Below are 20,406 nucleotides of genomic sequence, written 5' to 3' on the forward strand. Positions count from 1 at the left end.
CCTGAAGCTCACTGGCCAAACTGATGATCTCCAGGTTCAGTGAGGAATCTGGTCTCAAAAAAAGAAAAAGAAAAAATATAATTGAAGAAGACACAAGAAGTCAACCTCTGGCCTCTATATACACATGCATATGCACACACATGCGTGCATACCCAGATGCATATGTGAATACACATATTTATTTCATTGCACCTCAATTCATGCTTCAGGCTGCAAATGGAACTACCTAGGGTATTGAAACATGCCCCTCCCCCCAACACAAAGCACAACAACAACAATAAAAAAACCCACAACAGCACCTGGACCAAGTTCAACTCCAGACTAGTTACAACAGCTTGGGCGAGGTGGGGAAGGGAGGGCAGTGAGATTGTAAAGAGCAACTTTTGTGTTTTTCAACAGGCCAGAGTCCACTAAGAAGAGAGATAAAAGTGCACCTCGCTGATTGGTCACTTACGCCTCAGAGGCACATGTTGAGTTAGCAGCTAGCATTATAAAAGCTCTGGACTGCAAGCTCACAGGTGTCTCCCCAAGAAGAGAAGGCTGCCATGGAGCCAGTCCTGGTGCTGGTGTTCACTGTCTCCTGTCTGCTTCTCCTCTCACTCTGGAGACAGAGCTCTGGGAGAGGGAAGCTCCCTCCTGGCCCCACCCCTCTCCCGGTTATTGGAAACATCCTGCAGGTGGATGTGAAGGACATCAGCAAATCCTTTACCAATGTAAGTATGCTTCCTGCTCCACAGTGTCTGGAGAGCAACAATTACTCTCCGCTGTTAAATAAATACATTGCTGGGGGCAGATGGTTAAACTATGTTACTATAAGGCAATTGAGCCCTGTGATTTATCGTATTTGGTTTGTCATTGTCAGAAATGATTAAATGAGATAATGTATTGTCCAGAATAGAAATTTTTACATTGTAAGATAAAGTCCATGTAACAGAGAAGAGGTACTTTTTCTCTGTTTCATGATCCTAAGCTATGACTTTTTGTATGAGATAAAAGGTAATGGAATTGTTTTGAGCATTTACTGGAGAAGCCATCTACGTATAATTTAATTTCTTCAAAGAAACGAGTTATGTCTGATACCAAAGAAATCCGAGTTAACACTAAACATACATGCATGACAGAACTAGTGAGGTCCAGTGGGGACATCAGCGTGTCTGGACTCTGTGCAAAGCTGCTGTGACCTATGAACGAGCAACATGGAAGAACTTGTCCTCTGGGATACCACATCTGCAGACACTATTGCTATTGGTCCCTCAGTCAGTAATACCAGGATTACAAACCTCCTGGCATCATACTTCTAGGGAGAGTTTTAAGATGGTAGGCTTCCAGTATTTATCACAGGGTGACTGAGTCAGACCCCGTGGGAAGAGCCCAGCAGAGTCCTGAAGTGATGTCCTTCATAGTTGAGCATTTGTTTCATTGTGGACACTGGGAACTGGTTAGTTTTGCTCAAGTATAAGAGATCCACTGAGCAGGGGTCAAATCTTGAGTCTTGAGTTTTTACCCATGGAAAACTAAAATGAATTTGAAATTTTTTCAGCGTCGCTCTCTTTATCTGTAAACCCACAGATAAACTTATTTCAAAGTGTCACACTTCTCATAATTGGCACATTATTTGCCTGATAAATTAGACTTGGTTATTCTTGAAAACGGTAACAAACAGCTTTTTACTTATTGAATCCAACTGAATTTGAAGTTGAGGTTGGCAAACTACAAATGTGGAGAGTAAGATGCTAATACCAGCCTAGATCTTCTAGATTCTTCTGCTGCTATATACATTTTCTTTTTTATTTCCAGTTCTCAAAAGTCTATGGCCCTGTGTTCACTCTGTATTTTGGCAAGAAGCCTTCTGTGGTTGTACATGGATATGAAGCAGTGAAGGAAGTTCTGGATGACCTTGGAGAGGAGTTTTCAGGAAGGGGTAGCTTCCCAGTTGTCGAAAGAATGAATAATGGCCTTGGTAAGTGTGCATGTGCACCTATGTGCATGCATGTTCATACATGTGTATGCTGGGCAGGGATGATGGCGATGGGATAGGAAAAGCTCCTTAGGCAGAGAGTCAAGTGGCAGTCAGAGGCCAGTTCCTCTTCCTCATCTGGGGTCTCCCTTCTAGTTTCCATTTCCTGTTCTGGTAGGAGTTGTTTTCAGTAATGGGACAACGTGGAAGGAGCTCCGGCGCTTCTCACTTATGACTTTGAGGAATTTTGGGATGGGGAAGAGGAGCATCGAGGATCGCATTCAAGAGGAAGCACGGTGCCTTGTGGAAGAGTTAAGAAAAACAAATGGTGCGTACCTGTTTACCTGGCGCTTGTTTATTGACGCTCCTTTCAACGCTGCTGCGGTAGCCAACTCCTCCTGGACAGTGGTTGTTAGCTCTCACGCTAATGCCCAAAGACAGAGCTTTGCTTATCTGTCCTTCTGTCTGTACACACTGACTGTGCATACAGCGTGGTCATAATACTCATCTAATCCCATTCTGCTCCAGGTTGTTTTCAAACTTGAACATCATGAAGTCAGAAAGTTTTGAGCTTCATAAAAGAATTCACACGGGGTAATATTTTGCTATAAGTGTAATTATGACTTTATTATTTAGAATATTTTCTTGGAGACTATTTGTCAAGTGTACATGGTATGAATGAGCCCATCATATTTTCATGAAATATGAGGAAGTGACATGTTTTGTCATTGAGGCGGTTCATAACTGATTGGTCAGCATTAGTGACACAGATTTGCCTCAAGACCCATGCCTGCAACTTCTATCAATAATGATATTTATGGCATTTTAAATTTTTTTTTACTTAGGCATCTTTGAGTGCTACTTTCATCATTTGCATTTACTCTGTAAACAAAGGGCTGTTTAAAAACTATTTAAAAACTATCAGTGGTTACTTGATGTTAATCAATGTTTGCTATGCTATTTCATATCTCTTGTGTAAATGTGTGCTGTGATGGAATTCTGCTAATATGTAACATGCATGAAATTATTTATTTAACCTATTTCAACTACTGTCAACTCTACCCTACTTTCCCCTAATTGTAAGTTAGTTTAAAGTCTATCCTTTGTTATTTGCTTGTTAGCCATGTTTTATTTTTCTATATTTTACAACCTTTGATTCACAGATGCCTTCCAGATCTAGAGAGGGACCTCTACTCCCAGGCTTAGCTATTTCCTAGTCATAGAAAACATGCCTTTGACTTTTAAAGGAGTCTAATCATAGCCCACTCTCCAAATGTTTCCTTTATCAAATTCTCAAATGACAATACTGAGTTTTCTTTGCCCCAGGTGACCCCAAAGCACAGTATGGGATCCCTAAGAGCATCCTTATGGTTCAGATGCCTCTGGGACTACTCTATCAATGAGGCTCACTCAGTGTTCCCACCCTGCTCCATGCCTTCCTCCTGTGGATGTCCTAATGCCCTGCAGGCTTTACAGGGGGCAGGAAAAAAACAAAACAAACAAACAAACAAAACCAATCCACTAGAGCGAAATTTGGCTCAGTCCAATTTTATTGTAACTAGCTCTAGACCAAGACTTCTAGAGTCTGGCCTAGATCAGTTTATATTAGCCATATTTAAGCACAGCACAATTTTGGAAATAAGTATTCGAATAACAATTAACTCAGTCCCAAGTGCACAACAACTTACATTGAGATTCCTTACAAAGTACTTCTAGCTTCTTTCACAAGAATGGATACTGTTGACTCAGAGACAGAGCCCAAGATTTAGGGTCTAGGGAGATTGATTGAGGTAAACATAATGCTGTTCGTGTCAGGATTGGCCTGGCCTTAAGATAACATAGAAGTCACTTAGGCTGTTGTAAAGCACATATGGTATCACTCAATTGAGAGTGGGTTTTATGGTCTGAAAACAATGCTCAAGATTTAGGGGAAAAGGTCTGGGATAAGTAAAAACATAAATTCTGGGAGAACAGAGCCTGTCTCATCAGACAGAAAAGGATCTCCAGGTTGTAAAACTACATTCTTCCTGGCATCCCAGGAAGAGCAGCTATACACCTCATTCCAATGAAAAGGTAAGCTGTGTGTTGAACTTTCCTGGTTTCCCCAGTGCTTATCTGTGTGCACAAGGCCTTTTTGCCCTCTACAATAATGTGGTTTTCTGACCTCTCTGACCTCTTCTGCAGACCAACCCCGATGCTGTCCCTGAGTGACCCTGTGTGAGGTGGTTTGTCTGCTCTTGGGCACTGTAACCACCAGTCTATCTTATGGCTCTCATCTGATTTGCTGTCCTCACTATATCTGAATAAAAAGGAAGTTATGGGTGCATCTTAAACCACTAGAATTTTGGCATGGAACTTTTATGATAACTATTTAACCCTGATGCTAGCTAGCTCTACTCATGAAATGCTTGTCAAGGTGAATTTGGTTTTTCAGCTTGTATTCCAAGTTACTTGGAATTTTAATTATCTTTCCTAAATGTAAGAAGAGATTAGAAATCAGCTCAAAAATTTATTGAGATTTATTTATTTTCAGTTTTACTTTATGTATATGGGTGTCTTGCCTATATGAATGTCTGTGTACCACATGCGTGCCATGCCCCAGAGGCCAGAAGAGGACATGGATCCTCTGGAACTAGAGTTGCTTATGGTTGTGAGCCTCCATGTCCTCTGGAAGAGTAGTCAGTGCTCTTAACTGCTGAGGCCACTCTCCAGCACCAGAAATTAGATTTTTTTTTTCAGTCTAAAATGTCACACACAAATCTTTTTTTTTTTTTTTTTCAAGAAAGGGTCTCATCCTATATCTACCTGTCCTAGAACTCAGTATGTAAACCAGGCTGGCCTCAAACTCATAGAGATCTGCCTGCTTTGTCTCTGGAGTGCAGGGAATAAAGGTGTATGCCATCATGCTTGACTTAAATTAATAATTTAAATTTAAATTATTTCTTATCTTCCAAGACAAAGTAAGAGTTTTCCCCTTTTCTTCTCTTTCCTTCCTTTCTTCCCTCCTTCTCTCCTTTATTTAATTTATTTATTTTTAGTAAAAAGCTGAATATCTTGGTGTTTTACCTGAAAGGGAGTCTGACTTTACATCTGTTAATTATACAGGTTTCTATAGTTTTGAATTCCATCTCCTTTCTTTACATATTTTTCATTCATTATGTACATTTCATGACCTCTATGGTGCGAATTTGAGGACTCTTACACATAAAGCTTATTGGTGATTCAATTAAAAACTGATTTTGAGATGGCATCTCACTCTGCAGTCCAGGTTGTCCTCAAGCTTGCCGTTCTCTTGTTTTGAGGGGCAGGGATTACAGATTGCTACATGACACTGACTGAATGGTCAGCATTGTATTTAAATATGCCAGTGTAAAATCAATATTTCTTCTGCCCAAACTGACTTAAATGATTAACAAGTTTTAAAAAAGCATACACTCTGTTGATGGCTATATAGGGTAATAGTCCAGGATTCCAGTAGATGGTAAACTTTATCTAAATAAATTAAACTGATATACCTGGTGACTAGGAACACTATTTCCAAAAACAAAAACAAAAACAAAACTATATATTTTCTTTTTCAATATTGAAACAAAGAAATAAAAGGGTTTCATTTAATAATGTAAACTCTGTGTTTGACCCATTTGGATTTACATTTGAAATTTACTTTTTAATTTCACTTTTATTTTAGGCAAACAAATCTCTGAGAATCGGTGGTTGGCTTTTGTTTGATATGAGTATTTCTGCTTATTTAAATTTGTTCTGATGAACACATGAACTTCCGGTAATCTTTTTCTCCTTGGCCTTCTTCTCTGCTTGCTGGCTGTGGACACAACTTCCTTGGATAGAAAATGTTTCTGGATTGGTGTTTCCTTCCTTAATTGTGTAGGAACTTCAAAGAGAGATGAAATTCTACACTGAAAACTTGAATTTTTATGTGTTTTTAAAAGTAGTCATGTGTTTTCTTAGAACTTAATTTAGAATGTGTACTCAAAGAGTGATGTTTCCACAGGGAGCAGATGTTAAAGATTTAGCTAATGATTGTTAAGCAAGCTAGGATTTAACAAAAGAAGTAATATGCTAATTGGAAGTGTATGGAAGTTCTTGCAAATATGCTAACTTTTGTGTCAATACTTCCTTAGAGATTCTAAAATTATTCTTGTTTTTTTGTTTTGTTTTGTTTTTTTTTAGTCCAAAAGTAAAGACTTTACATGTATGTTTCAATGGTATTTTAAAATGTTTCCAACTCTCCAGGCTCACCCTGTGATCCCACCTTCATCCTGAGCTGTGCTCCCTCCAATGTGATCTGCTCAGTTATTTTCCACAATCGTTTTGATTATAAAGATGAGAATTTTCTTAACTTGATGGAGAAATTAAATGAAAACTTTAAAATTTTTAACTCCCCGTGGATGCAGGTGAGACAAAGATGTTTTCTTCACAACAAATCATTTATCTTTATTTCTCTAACAAATTACAACTTTCATTTTAGTTCAATGTGTCTAATTTCTAGGCATTCACCTCAAAGCTTAGTATAAAGAATTTTGTTGGGAAGCAGAATCAGTTTCTGTTACCCTTCCCCCACCTCACCTCCTCCCCCCACCTTAGTTATTCAGGAGGGCTAAAGTAGGTGAAGGAGAAATAAAGGGAGAGGCTGAAGAGAAATCCTAGTGTAGGAAGCTTGTGTAGTGTGCACAAGGCTCTAGATTTGATCCTCAACACAACAATAACAAAAGGAAGCCACAAAGGCTACTTTTTACTTTTTTTTTTAGATCTGAGGACATAACCCAGGGCCTTGCGCTTGCTAGGCAAGTGCTCTACCACTGAGCTAAATCCTCACCCTCCACTTTTTATTTTTTTCTGCTACTTACAAGGTGCCATTGTCAAGGCCTCTGTCAAGCCAAGGAGAGAGGTGGGACAAGGGCAGACAAAATACCACAAAGCCTTTATACGCTCCTTTTTTTCTTCTTTTTTTAAATGTATATGGATTGTGCCCACATACCTTTCTATGCATCACATACTTGCCTGGTCCCCACAGAGGCCAGAAGAGGGCATCAGATCCCCCCAAACTAGTGTTAACAGAACTTTATGAATCACCATGTGGGTACTAGGAATCGAACCTGCATGGGTATCTAAGCTGGTCCCATTTCTTAGTTCTTGTGAATAGCTCAACATTAAGAAACCCAACTCAGCATTTTATGAGTAAATGTTTATACTCTCTGTGTTGAGCTGTTTGTGTGCAGCCATGCAGTTATCTTCCAGGCAGGATTTAGGACTTTCTGGCACTGACTCTCCAACTCTCAAGAAGACAAAGTCTCAAAAGGGTGAGAGAGCCAACAGAGATCGCAGACTGTATGGCTAACTGCAGTCAGCAGAGGCCTCTGCCGTGCAAAAAAAAAAAAAAGAAAGGAAGCTATTGAAGTAAAGAAGGCTCTTGTGGGCTTAGCTTCGTGTTCAACATAGGCTCCATATCAGCACAAACTGTGGGAAAGATAACAGTCCACGTGTTCATTTGACCTGTGGCTCCTGACACACTCTATCTCCAAGCTTCAAGAATTCAGAAAGAAGTCACTTTAGTGTGTCATTCTTCTTCCTCCATCTCCTGTGCTGCTCTTTTTCTTTATGGCCACGCCTTTAATCCCAGCACTCAGGAGGCAGAGGCAGGCAGATCTCTGTGAGTTTGAGGCCAGCCTGGTCTCCAAAGCGAGTTCCAGGAAAGGCGCAAAGCTACACAGAGAAACCCTGTCTTGAAAAAAACCAAAAAAAGAAAGAAAAAGAAATAGAGAAATAGTTTTGCTTTATCATATTTTATTTCATTTTACTTTGGTTTCTTGAGACAGGGTTTCTCTATGTAGCCTGGGTTCTCCTGGAACTAGTTCTGTAGACCAGGCTGGCCTCAATCTCACAGAGATCTGCTAGTCTCTGCTTCCTGACTGCAGGGATTAAAAGAGTGCCCCACCCCTGGCACTTTATCATATTTTATTTTTTATTTATTTTATTTATTATATATACAGTGTTCTGCCTGCATGTGTCCCTGCAGGCCAGAAGGGGGAACCAGATCTCACTACAAATGCTTGTGCACCATCATGTGGTTGCTGGGAATTGAACTCAGGACCTCTGGAAGAGTAGTCGGTGATCTTAACCTCTGAGCCATCTCTCCAGCCCGACTTTGTCAAATTTTAAAGTTATTTTGTTTTTGTGTTTTTGTGTACATGTATGTGGTACATATACATACGTGTATGTATGCATGGATATGGAGTTTGGAGGACAAGCTTCCTTAGGATCTCTACCTTGTTTTAGGGACAGAGTCTACCCCTGGCCTGAAGCTCACCTACAGGGTAGACCAGCTGGCCACTGAGCTCCAAAGATCTGCCTGTTTCTGCCTCCCTGTCTCTGGGATTACAAGCATGGGCAATCCCGGCTTCTTCACATGAATTCTGAGAACTGACTTAGACCCTCAATTTGTGCAGCAAGTGTTTACTGATTGGACTCTCTTGTCATCACCCTGGACTGATGCTTTTTTTGTTTGCTTTTCTGCTGTAATTTTTAAAAGATTCTTTTTAATAGCAGTCTTAGGTGCATAGCAAAATCCAGTGGAAGGAACAGAGGTATTCCAACAGCTTCCAGTGAGCTCTGTGACATTTGATTGTTCTTTCTTCTCAGTCCTCAAGGATATCTCAGTTTTTAAAAAATATTTATTTTATTATTATTACTATTATTTTGAGAATTTAATTTCATAGATGAGTACTGTTTTCATAATTTCCCACACACTCTGTCTCCAGCTCTTTCCATGTCCCCCCACTTCCTCTCAACTTTATGAATAACCTCTTCTTCTTTAATTATTATATATATTTTTATTTATATAATTTTATTTATTTATAATTATTTTAATTATATAAATACATGTAACTCTCATATCTGTATATGTTTAAAGATGACCTTTTGGAACTGGATAGCCTGTCAGGGGTCTCATCTCTGGACAAGACTGATTCTCCCACTTTTAGCATCCATTAATTGCCTCTGGTTCTTCATCTAGGGGTGGGACTTTGTGAGACTTCTCACATCCATGTTGGTCAACTGGAGTTGTCACTGTGCAGGTTTTATATAGTTGGCCGTATTGTAAAGATCCCATGAGTTTAAGTCCCTATCATATATCAAAGACACTCTCTTATATATAACCTGGAGTAACCACAGAAATAAAAAGAATATCTCAGTTTTAAATAGCCGTAATGTCTGTCTTAAGACTGTGCCTGGCATGTGTCCTTCAAGATCTATCTGCAGAAGAGTCACTCTCATGAAATGTCACAGCTGAGTCTGACCACTGTGTGGTCAGTTTTCACCTTTGGTAATCTTGGTCAACATAGTGGACTCTTTCATATTTAGTTAAATGTTCTTCGCCAAATGACCACCATCTTTTTTTATTCATTCTACCTTTTAACTATTGCTTGGCATATGATGAATATGACTTTAATACATGTTTATAATTTAGGGCTTTTTTTGAGATGGCATCTCATTATGTTACCTAGATTATTCTCAAACTCATAGACTCTGGTGATTCACTCACATAAGCCTCCTGAGTAACTGGTCTACAGATCTGAGTGACTACATTCAGCCTAATGAACATATATTTTATTAATTTTTAAGGTCTGCAATGCTTTCCCTGTCTTACTTGATTATCTCCCAGGAAGCCACAAGAAAGCACTTAAAAATTTTGCTGAAATAAAAAGTTATGTTTTGAAACGTGTAAAAGAACACCATGAAACACTGGATATTAATAATCCCCGGGACTTCATTGACTGTTTCCTGATCAAAATGGAACAGGTAAAATGTTATTTGTTGGCTTGCATTTTGCATTTCATCAAACATTTCTATTCTTACTGTAGGAAATCTAAGTTTTAGGCAAGAAACACTTGGTAAGCACTTTAGGTTCCTATTGTGGGCATGGATTGGACTAGCATCATTTAAGATTTAAAACTGAATTGTTAAATAATCAAAATACATGAGCATCATTTAATAAGTTTTTTGAGGAAAGGGAATATACATTACAGGTAAATTAGACGTATAAATGACTTAGAAAATACAAAATATCAAATATTAAACTAAAAAGTGGACTTGGTCATATAGGAGAATGATAAACGAGCATAACCTGGCAGTCTTCATTGGTGACTTGGGTTTGTTATTAATCTTTGAGTATTTACAGTCAGGTAGCAGGAGCGAGATTTTAAGGTATGTACAGTGAGGTGATGAGAGGTTCAGATGTGTGTGGTGACAAGGAGGGAAGGTAAGAACTTTAGCTGAGTATATCCAGAAATGATTCAGCACAGACAAGCAGGTAAAGATGTCCTTGTGGTACTCTGCACACATAGGTGTCAGAATGAAGAGATTTGATTCAGTCAGGTATTTGTTTAAAACAAGAGTACAATGATTATGTTACCAGGGGGAACTCACTGAGTTCAGTAGAATGATAGCTGAGATGAGAATGGAGTTCAAAGACCAGCTACAAGGCCTTTCCCTTCTTTGGACTGGCTGAATGGTAGTCTGGATTATGGAAAAATAGATTCTGAAATAATATTGTCATTAATTTTGGCTTATTCTCAGCCATCTTGAATTTTAATCTATCTCATATTTTAAAAACCCACCAGTTTATTGATGGGCACCTTGATTGTTTCCAATGGGTACTGCTGGAAATAACAGGAAAGCAAGCATCTCTTTGACTTATTAATTTCAATTAATTTTTGAATGTATAATGAAGAGTGGGATGGCTGAGTCATGTTCATTTCATTTTTACTCCTTTGAGGAAATGCCTTACTATTTGCCAAGATGACTGTAATAATTTATATTAGAATAGCAATGTGCAGTCTGCACATTGTCTGCACCTTCACCTGCACTTACCATCTTTAAAATATTCTTCCCTGTGATTAGCACCTTTAGGGGTACTTGCCTAAATCTACAAAGCAGCCAGTTCCCCCTATGGTTTAGAGAACCACAAGATGTTTATTTTCATTTGCTCCAGAGTCACTTGAAAGAGTCAACTTATTGGGAACCTTTGAGATAGAGTTCTTTCAATTATGGCCATGTCCTTCCTTCACTCAGAAAATTCTGTGTTTGGACTTTCAAAGAATTTTATGATGCTGGGCATGGTGGTGCATGCTTTTAATCCCAGCACTCATGAGGCAGAGGCAGGTGGATTTCTGAGTTTGAGACCAGCCTGGTCTGCAAGTGAGTTCCAGAACAGCCAAAATGACACAGAGAAAAACCTTGTCTCAAAAAACCAGAAAAAAAAAGAAAGAAAAAAAGGAAGAAAAGAAGGAAGGAAAGAAGGAAAGAAGGAAGGAAAGAAGGAAGAAAGAAAGGAAGGAAGAAAGAAAGAAAGAAAGAAGAAGAAAGAAAGAAAGAAAGAAAGAAAGAAAGAAAGAAAGAAAGAAAAAAAGAAAGAAAGGATTTTATGGTAGTGTCTTTGGATTGTCATTACTGACCCAATATACTTTCAATCTTCTCACTTGGTATGAATATAAATAATTTCTCAGTTGACAAGTGCTGTGGGATATTTGATCACACTGTAACACCCCAAGACTGTGTTTAATAAAGTTAACCTTGAAGCAGAGGGCGGAGCCAGCAACTAGTTGACAAGAATTAGCCATAGAAAGAATGGAGGACCCAGAATACAGATAGAAAGGCACAGGAAAGAGTAGGAAGGGACTTGGAGACTCATGGATTTTTTTTTCCTTCCTCTTTTGGTTTGGGAAGTATGGAGAGAAGGTCAACTGGTCACTTCTCTGCTGCTTCTTTGATTGATCAGGTTTTCATCCCAATATCTGACTCTCAAGTCTTTATTGGTAACAGAACAACATGGATAAAAAGAGACAAGTGTGTTAGGTTCTAAACCCATTCTGTCTTTCCTTCAGAGAGATAGGTGGAGGGAGACTTGGCAGTCTCTTATTCAATTTTGTATCACTTGAAAAACTCTTGCTGGGCTCAGTGGTGCATGCCTGGCATTTGCCCTGCTTATACTTAATATATGAGTATTCATGTTGATGTTAAAGATTTATTATTATTATTTTTAAAATTATGCATAGGTGTATGTATTTGTATATGGGTTTGTATACATGCGCACAGGTGACCTTGGAGGCCAGAAGTGTTGGATCCTTTGGTGCTGGAATTGCAGATGGATTTACAGAGCAGCCTGATGTGGGTACTAGGAACTGAGCTTAGGTTCTCTGGAAGAGCAGCAAGTGCTTTTAACTGCTGAGCCATCTCTCTAGCCCTCATACAGATGTTAAAATACTCATGTTCCAGGTGTACCACCTCCATTGCCATAATATATTTTAAGTAAGAAGGAATGAGAAATGTGTTTATCAGTGGGTTCTTTTCTTATGTTATTAGTGTGACATGTTTTGTATGGCTTAACATAGCTATAAGAAGGTCTGAGAAATTGGATTTTGATGCAAGGAAGAAATAAGGGCATAGAAATGAGGACTGGATCAGATAATTTACATTCTCTGCCATATTATGCACTTGCTGTAATATTTTTACTACACCCTTCACTTTCTAAATTTGCTTATCTGTAGAACAACTTGTATTATTTGTACTTGTTGCAATTTAATATAATGGTCACTATCTAAATATCAAATAAAAATTCCTAGGAAAAGAAGAAGCCACACTCTGAGTTTACTACTGAAAGCTTGCTGGCTACGGTGACTGATTTGTTTGTAGCTGGGTCAGAAACCACAAGTACCACCCTGAGATATGGGCTCTTGCTCCTCCTGAAGCATACAGAGGTCACAGGTATGACTCTGACACGTGTGAGGCAAAGCTAGTCTTCTTTAGACATCTCTGAAAGAAGTTTTAATATTGATGCTTTTGTGTCATTAGATGTCATTTGTACACATGTGGTAAGATAAAGTTGAGGCTAATTTTGATAACAGAGAAAATGAGAGAGGAAAGTACAGTTACTGTGAGCAGTAGTCACACACCAAAGCTCCAAATCCAATGAAAAGATCTCTGGGTACTGTCTGGAGTGTATATGCTTCTCTGTGTATATGTTGTGTTGTGTGTGTCTGCATGTGTATGTGTGTGTGAACATATATGTATGTGTGTATGTTATGCATGTATATGTGTGTGAGTTTGTATCTTTTTTATGAAGTGGTCATAGGAGTGTAATTCATCTCTATTGTAAACTGTTCATAAATAGTATAATCAAATAACAGAAATAGTTATTATTTACAAGTGTGAACAGAAACTACAGACAAAACTTTTAGAATGTCTCAAAGTGAATGATTTTGGAAAATGTAAGGATTAAAAAAGGATGCTAAATTTCACATATGCAGAAATATACATTCAGATATTAGTATTCAATTAAAAATTTTTTATTTATTGATTTTATGTGTATGGATTATGGATGTTTGTCTTTGTTTAAGTTGTTAATTACAAATTTTTATTGGTCATAATCAATATCTTTCTAAAAGAAGAAAGGGGGATATGATATGATATAAAAATATAGGATATAGATAGAATATTTTCTTTAATTTTGCCAAATACAAATAGATTAGATATTGTAACTGTAATTCTTACTTGATAACTGTTTGTTAAATGTATTTTTACTATGTTAAAGTTAAAACCTTCCTTTTTAATTAAACAGAAAAGGGGAAATGCTATGGGATAATGCTTTTGTACACTGGTTTAAGAAAACACTGATTGGCTAATAGCAAGGCAGGAAGTATAGGCAGGATAAGCAAAGAGAATGCTGGGAAGAGGAAGGCTGAGTCAGGAGACACCAGCCTGTGTTCAGGGAGCAGCATGTAATGGCACACAGGTAAAGCCATGGAAAATGTGGCGACATATAGACTAACAGAAATGGGCTGAGTTTAAGTGTCAGAGCTAGTTAGTAGTAGGCTTGAGCTAATGGCTGAGCAGTTTTAATTAATATAAGCTTCTATGTGTTTACTTGGGTCTGAGTGACTGTGGACTGAGTGGGACACAGGAAAACTTCAGCTATAGTCTACAAATGCATCTATGGACTGTGTGCATGCTTGGTGCCTACAGGGACCAGAAGAGGGCATCAGATCTCCTGGTACTGGAGTTACAGTTGTGGGCCACCTGTGGGTACTAGGAATTAAATGTGGGTTCTCTGGAGGACAGGCCAGTGCTTTTAACCACCAAAACATCCGTCCAGCTCCAGGATTCCATTTTAAAGCATCATTGTTATTTTTATATAAAATTAATTTTTGTTTTGTGTTTTTTTCTATAAGACATTAATTATTAGAATTCATGTGTACAAGACATTTACATATTGAAACATCTCATCATTTCTGTGTATTAATTACGTTGTACCATAGTGTACCTGTCTGCACAGATAATGCCTACATAGTGGGAGAGTTTTCTGTATGATAACAATTCTCTGTTTCTAAGTGTGAATATGGCCTGATACCTTTATCACGCTTCATATAGACTTGAGTTGTTATGACAAATGTACCATTTCTCAATTGTGTCCTATCAGCTAAAGTCCAGGAAGAGATTGATCATGTAATTGGCAGACACAGGAGTCCCTGCATGCAGGACAGGACCCGAATGCCTTACACAGATGCAATGGTGCACGAGATCCAGAGATATGTTAACCTCATCCCCAACAATGTGCCCCATGCAGCTACCTGTGATGTTAGATACAGAAATTATGTAATTCCCAAGGTAAGCTTGTTCCTTTGACCCTACACTTCAGTTATCTTGTAGTTTCTGAATTCAAAATATGGTTTCAATCCTCCACTAACACAAAACAAGAGAAGTTCAGGACTCCTGTAAGAATAATAACTTTCATGACTTCCTCCTCCTTCTCCTCTTCCTCTTCCTCCTCTTTTGATGGGATCTCACTGTGTAGCTCTGGCTAACCTCAAACTCACAGATCTGCTTACTCCTTTATGAAATATCTTATTAGCCCGTGTCTTCCAAATATAGCCTTCTTTAATATTTTTGGGACTCTGTTTATATTTCTAAGTAAGTGTTAAATACTCAGTTTGTAGATTTTCCAAAATGCTTATCTGAGACTTTTTTATTGGGGTGATTTTAAATGCAATAATTTATAAATTATTGATGCTTCAATGTGCCAAAACTTTCAATTTGTGGATTTGATTATGGTCCCAACTTATCTGACCTTTCCTTAATTTTCTCAATATTGTTTTGTTTTCAGAACAATGGCTTCCACATAGGTTTTCCCTTTCCAGAATGAAAGAGATTTCTGAATTTATGAATAAAGTGTAAACTCTTTAAAATTGCTATTTTTGTTAACTAGCTGTGTGAGGTGTACACCGCTGAAAGGGTGTATATGCTGAAGTCCCCTGCTTTTACTATATTAGAGTCTATGTTTTCCTCTAATCTTAATAAGTTAAACTTTTATATTTGGCTGCTCTAGGTTGTACCATGCATCATGTTGGAGATACATATTACATATAATAGCATACAATATATAACTAGAGTTATATGATATCATCTAGGTGTATGCTTATATATTATAATATATAATATAATTGTATATATTCCTCTGACTGAATTAACCACTTTACTATTATATTATATAATGACCTTCTGTACCTAGAATTTTTCTGCCTGGCCCATAGTCAGGACAAATCTTTCTCACCCACCAGTTCCACAGCCGCTCAGACTCAACCAAGTAAACACACAGAGACTTATATTGCTTACAAACTGTATGACCACAGCAGGCTTCTTGTTATCTACTTCTTCTATCTTAAATTAACCCATTTCTATTAGTCTATAAGTTACCACGTGGCTCATGGCTTACCGGTACCTTACATCTCCCTTGTCATTGTGGTTGCTGGCAGGGTCTCTCTGCCTCAGCCTTCCACCTCCCAGAATTCTCTTCTCTGCTTGTCCTGCCTATACTTCCTGCCTGGCTACTGGCCAATCAGTGTTTTATTTATTAACCAATCAGAGCAACACATTTGACATACAGAACATCCCACAGCAACCTTCTTTGTCTCATTTTTTTTGGTTTTGTCTTAAAATATATTTTATTTAATTATGGCTACTGCTGCTTTATTTGGATTCCACTGCCTGTACCATCTTATTGCATCTCTTTCAGTTTATATATATCACTCTAAGTGAAGTAAGCTAACAATATGGTTTTTTTTTTTAACATTAAGTTTCTTATGGTGTGGTATTTAAATTTGAGAATTCATCTACAATTAGGGTAATCATTGACAAGCAATGTCTTCCAATTATCATTTATTTTCTGGTCTAATTATAGCTTTTTATTTCTTCTCTCTTTTAAAATCCTCTTTATTTCAATGTGGTTAACTCAAAAAGTGTGTGTGTGTGTGTTTTGATTTCTTGCTTATTGAGTGTGTGCGTCTACTATAGATTGTGTCTTGTTTAAGAAAACATATTTCGATTTCATCATGCTATATTGAAATGGCAACTTAACATGCTGCTAAAGTTTAAAAAGAGATAAACAAACAAACAATCAAACAAACATAAAGGAAACAGAAAATAGCTCAATAGAAACTCTGTATCTATAGTCTCTTCCTTCCTACATTTTGTGCATTTTAAAACTTTTGAGTCAGTGTCTCACTGTTTGGCTGACACTGTTTCCAGTTTTTCTGAGTTCGAACGATTCTCCTGTTTCTGTCTCTCGGTGTGAGGCTATGGGCATGTGCTCATGTATGTTTTGAAAATTTGTCCTTACTACTTCCCTTTCTTTTCTTGGAAGTGCTAAGGATTGAACCCAGGGCCTTCCACATGTCAGCAAGTATTGTTCCACTGAGCTGTGGCCCCACAATTTGATTTGGATGCCATATTTTTATCTTATGTTGCCTATATTTAAGCATACTTATACAGTTATGATTTTTGACTGTTTTTGTCTTTCATAGTAAAGATATGAATGATTTTTGTTTCATTCTTTCACAATGCTAGAACCTTTTGAATTTATCTGTGATTTATTGTCACCCATGAGCTCCATACATTCTCATGTTTTTTTCTTATGAACTGATATCTCTTTCACTTTAAAGAATCCCCTTAAAATTCATGTAGGTCTGGTAGAGATATAGTCTCTTTTTTTCCTGGAAACTTTATTATACTTTCTGTATTTGAAAGGTTTCTCTGGCCCCACCAGGCCCCACAGTTCCTTAGCTGCTTATAAAATAATCACTCTGAGACTTAATATTATTTACAAACTGTATAGCCTATGGCAGGCCTCTTGCTAGCTAGTTCATATATCTTAAATTTACACATTTCTATTAATCTATATTTTGTCACATGATCGTGGCTTTACTGGTCTGCTGGCATTGTTGCTCCTTGGGCAGCAGGCTGGCATCTCTCCAAACTCCGCCTTTCTCTTTCCTGTCTCTCTCCTTAGATTTCCTGCCTGCCTCTAAGTACCTTGCCATAGGCAAAAGCAGCTTATTTATTAACCAGTGGGAACAAATGTATATTCACGGTATATAGAAAAACATCCCCCAGCAGCCTTCATATTTTTTTAGGATTAACTTGGATGGATATAGTATTATTACTGTATTATTTCATGAATGAGATATCTAAGACAGTATTGAAAAGAAGCCATGATAGCATCCTTGTTTCTTTCATTGTTAATTTTTAAAATTAGACTTATTTATTGAGAGAGAGAGAGTGTGTGTGTGGGTGGGGGGTCAGAGGACCACTTGCATGAGTCAGTTCTGTCCTGTCATCTGGGATTGAATCTTGAGGTCAAATTCAAGTTTTCAGGCTTGCATGCAAGTGTCTTTACCTGCTGAGCCATCTTGCCTGACCTCCTTCTCATTGAATTCTTTATCACTTACTTTTATTTGTTATTTTCAGGGCACGGATTTAATAACATCACTGACTTCTGTGCTATACGATGACAAAGAATTTCCCAATGCAAAAATATTTGACCCTGGCCATTTTCTGGATGAGAAAGGGAACTTTAAGAAGAGTGACTACTTTATGCCTTTCTCAACAGGTAAATAAAATTTATTTCTATTTGTACTTCAGGTACAAGGTAAACTTTTTTATTTTATTTTATTTTTTTATACTATGTTGTCTAGGCTGACCGTGGACTTCTGAACTCAATCTTCTTGTCCCAGATGTCTGAGTATTTGGCACTAGAGACATGTGTCACCAGGCCCGATTCCACAAAATACAATTTTGAGATAAATTGGATCATCCATTATGTACTCAGGAACAGGCCGGTTTGCTCTTTGTGCCTCTTCAGTAGTAACACTCCTAATGGCCATGCATGTTCCATGTTCCTCAGTCATAGCACACACATCCTCATTAGTGGGGCTTTAAGAATATCAGCCTTTTTTTTTTTTTTTTTTTGGTTTTTCGAGACAGGGTTTCTCTGTGTAGCTTTGTGCCTCTCCTGGAACTCACTTGGTAGCCCAGGCTGGCTTCGAACTCACAGATATCCGCCTGCCTCTGCCTCCCGAGTGCTGGGATTAAAGGCGTGCGCCACAACCACCCGGCCAGCCTATGTTTTAAACTGAGAAAACTAGAACATAGGTCAGTTGAATTTTGCTTCTGCATTTACCTCTAACTTTCCTAAGTGCTCCTCTTGGAAGTGAGCCTCATTTAGACTTTCCTCACCTGCATGAGAAAAGTATCTCAGTCCATTCCCAGACAGCTCTGAGAACCAAAGTGCACTAACGAATTTAATGGGCTCTGAAGAGACTCACTTCTGAGTTAGGGAAGCAGGTGAGTCAACAGGGCGCTGTAATCCAATTGGATTAGTGCTGTGAGGGAGGGAAATTTGAGTTTCTGGCGAGGTCAGAGGGGAAGTTGCTCACATCCCGCTCTTTTATACCCACAGGAATATTCTATCAGGATAGAGGAAAGTTGGCTGACTCATAGAGAGGAAAGAAGAAAAGAAGAGGAGGCAGGGAACTGTACAGAGGAAATGAAGTATAGGAGGGGTCATTTTCTGTAGACTCAGGAGACTAGAACTTGACAAGAATGCAGGTTGAGAAAGACCTTGGAAATGTGAAAAGACACTCTGCAGTGATTCCAGAGCCTCTAGAGTTTCCTTTACTTATGATCCTCCACATTGGAGTCCAATCTCACTCCACATTATGTGTTCTGGGTCTCCTGACACAGAGTCACATTCATTTTTGCCATGTATTTTTGTGACTTTCATGTGGGTCTGCATTGCACATTTTCGTATGTGACAGATGGAGCCCTTCTTTTTAGGGAACTCAGATTTTGGCAGGAAGGCAACATTATACTGTGTCATCTTTTGTATCCAGTGTTGTGTGTATCTCTGTTCATTCTGTTATTTGGCGTTTGACTCATTCACCATTTAAGAATCAAATACTTAACTGACTGCCTTTATAGCAATTCATGACCTACTGTAAGGAGGGAATCCTGTGTTTGCTTTTGATTTTCAGGAAAGCGGATGTGCGTGGGAGAGGCCCTGGCTCGCATGGAGCTGTTTCTGCTTCTGACCACCACTGTGCAGAATTTTAATCTGAAATCATTGGTTGACACCAAGGACATTGACACTACCCCATTGGCCAGTACTTTTGGCCGAGTACCACCTTCATACCAGCTGTGCTTCATTCCTCGTTAAAGAACAGACTGGCTGATGCTATGCAGGTGTCTGTGACTTCTTCCCAGAGGCATGGTCCACCTCATTCTCACTATTAGGGATACTACCCTCTTTTATTCCCTCACATCTTTCTATTCCCCCACAATCCAATGAGCATCCTTCTTTAAGAAGATCTTCATGAGTTATCACACAAATTCACCCACTACCCGCTTCAGTCTGTAACTCTTGCATTGACCATGACCTGTACTGACATAAATGCTGAATTATTAATATGCTATGAGTATAATACAGAACAGTTCAGCCAAGAGCCATCTCTGCTCTGCTTGGTTCAAAAAGAAAAATAGTTATTAACAGAAGGGTAATTTTTCAGGCTTGTTTGTGTATAATGCATGTATTCAAATGGCTTAGCCTGGACCTTCACATTCTCTTTTCTGGCTGATACTCAGTGTCATGACTATCCTTCTTCAGCTCCATTCACCACTCCATTTCCCAGTCTCCAACACCATACAGAAAGCTTTAGGCTTCACCATTTGTCTAAGAAGTGCTGCTCTGATACTTTCCTGAAGACCCATCTGTGCCATTTCTTTATAATCCTTTGTGACCCTGACTCAGTGTTTTTAATCTTAGCTATTCTGACAGGTGTAAGATGGTATCTCAGAGTTGTTTTGATTTGCATTTCCCTGATGACTAAGGATGTTGAGCAATTCCTTAAAAGTCTTTCAGCCATTTGAGATTCTCCCATTGAGAATTCTCTGTTTAGGTCTGTAGCCCATTTTTTAAATTGGATTGTTAGATATTTTGATGAAAATTTCTTGAGTTCTTTATATATTTTGGAGATCAGCCCTCTGTCAGATGTGGGGTTGGTAGAAATCTTTTCACATTCTGTAGGCTGTTGTTATGTCTTATTGAC

The 20,406-nt window shown here is 38.3% G+C and overlaps 1 protein-coding gene across 1 annotated transcript; it reads left to right on the forward strand.

Moving 5' to 3' along the window:
* Positions 1–545: 545 nt before the first annotated feature.
* On the forward strand, positions 546–19,517 carry LOC118587248 (cytochrome P450 2C55). The gene is made up of 9 exons (XM_036193059.1): positions 546–713; positions 1,798–1,960; positions 2,136–2,285; positions 6,209–6,369; positions 9,596–9,772; positions 12,595–12,736; positions 14,448–14,635; positions 17,771–17,912; positions 19,336–19,517. The coding sequence occupies exons 1-9, from the start codon at positions 546–548 to the stop codon at positions 19,515–19,517; spliced, it is 1,473 nt and encodes a 490-aa protein (XP_036048952.1).
* Positions 19,518–20,406: the final 889 nt, after the last annotated feature.

Source organism: Onychomys torridus, chromosome 1 (assembly GCF_903995425.1).
Source record: "Onychomys torridus chromosome 1, mOncTor1.1, whole genome shotgun sequence".
NCBI classification, from domain to species: Eukaryota; Metazoa; Chordata; class Mammalia; order Rodentia; family Cricetidae; genus Onychomys; species Onychomys torridus.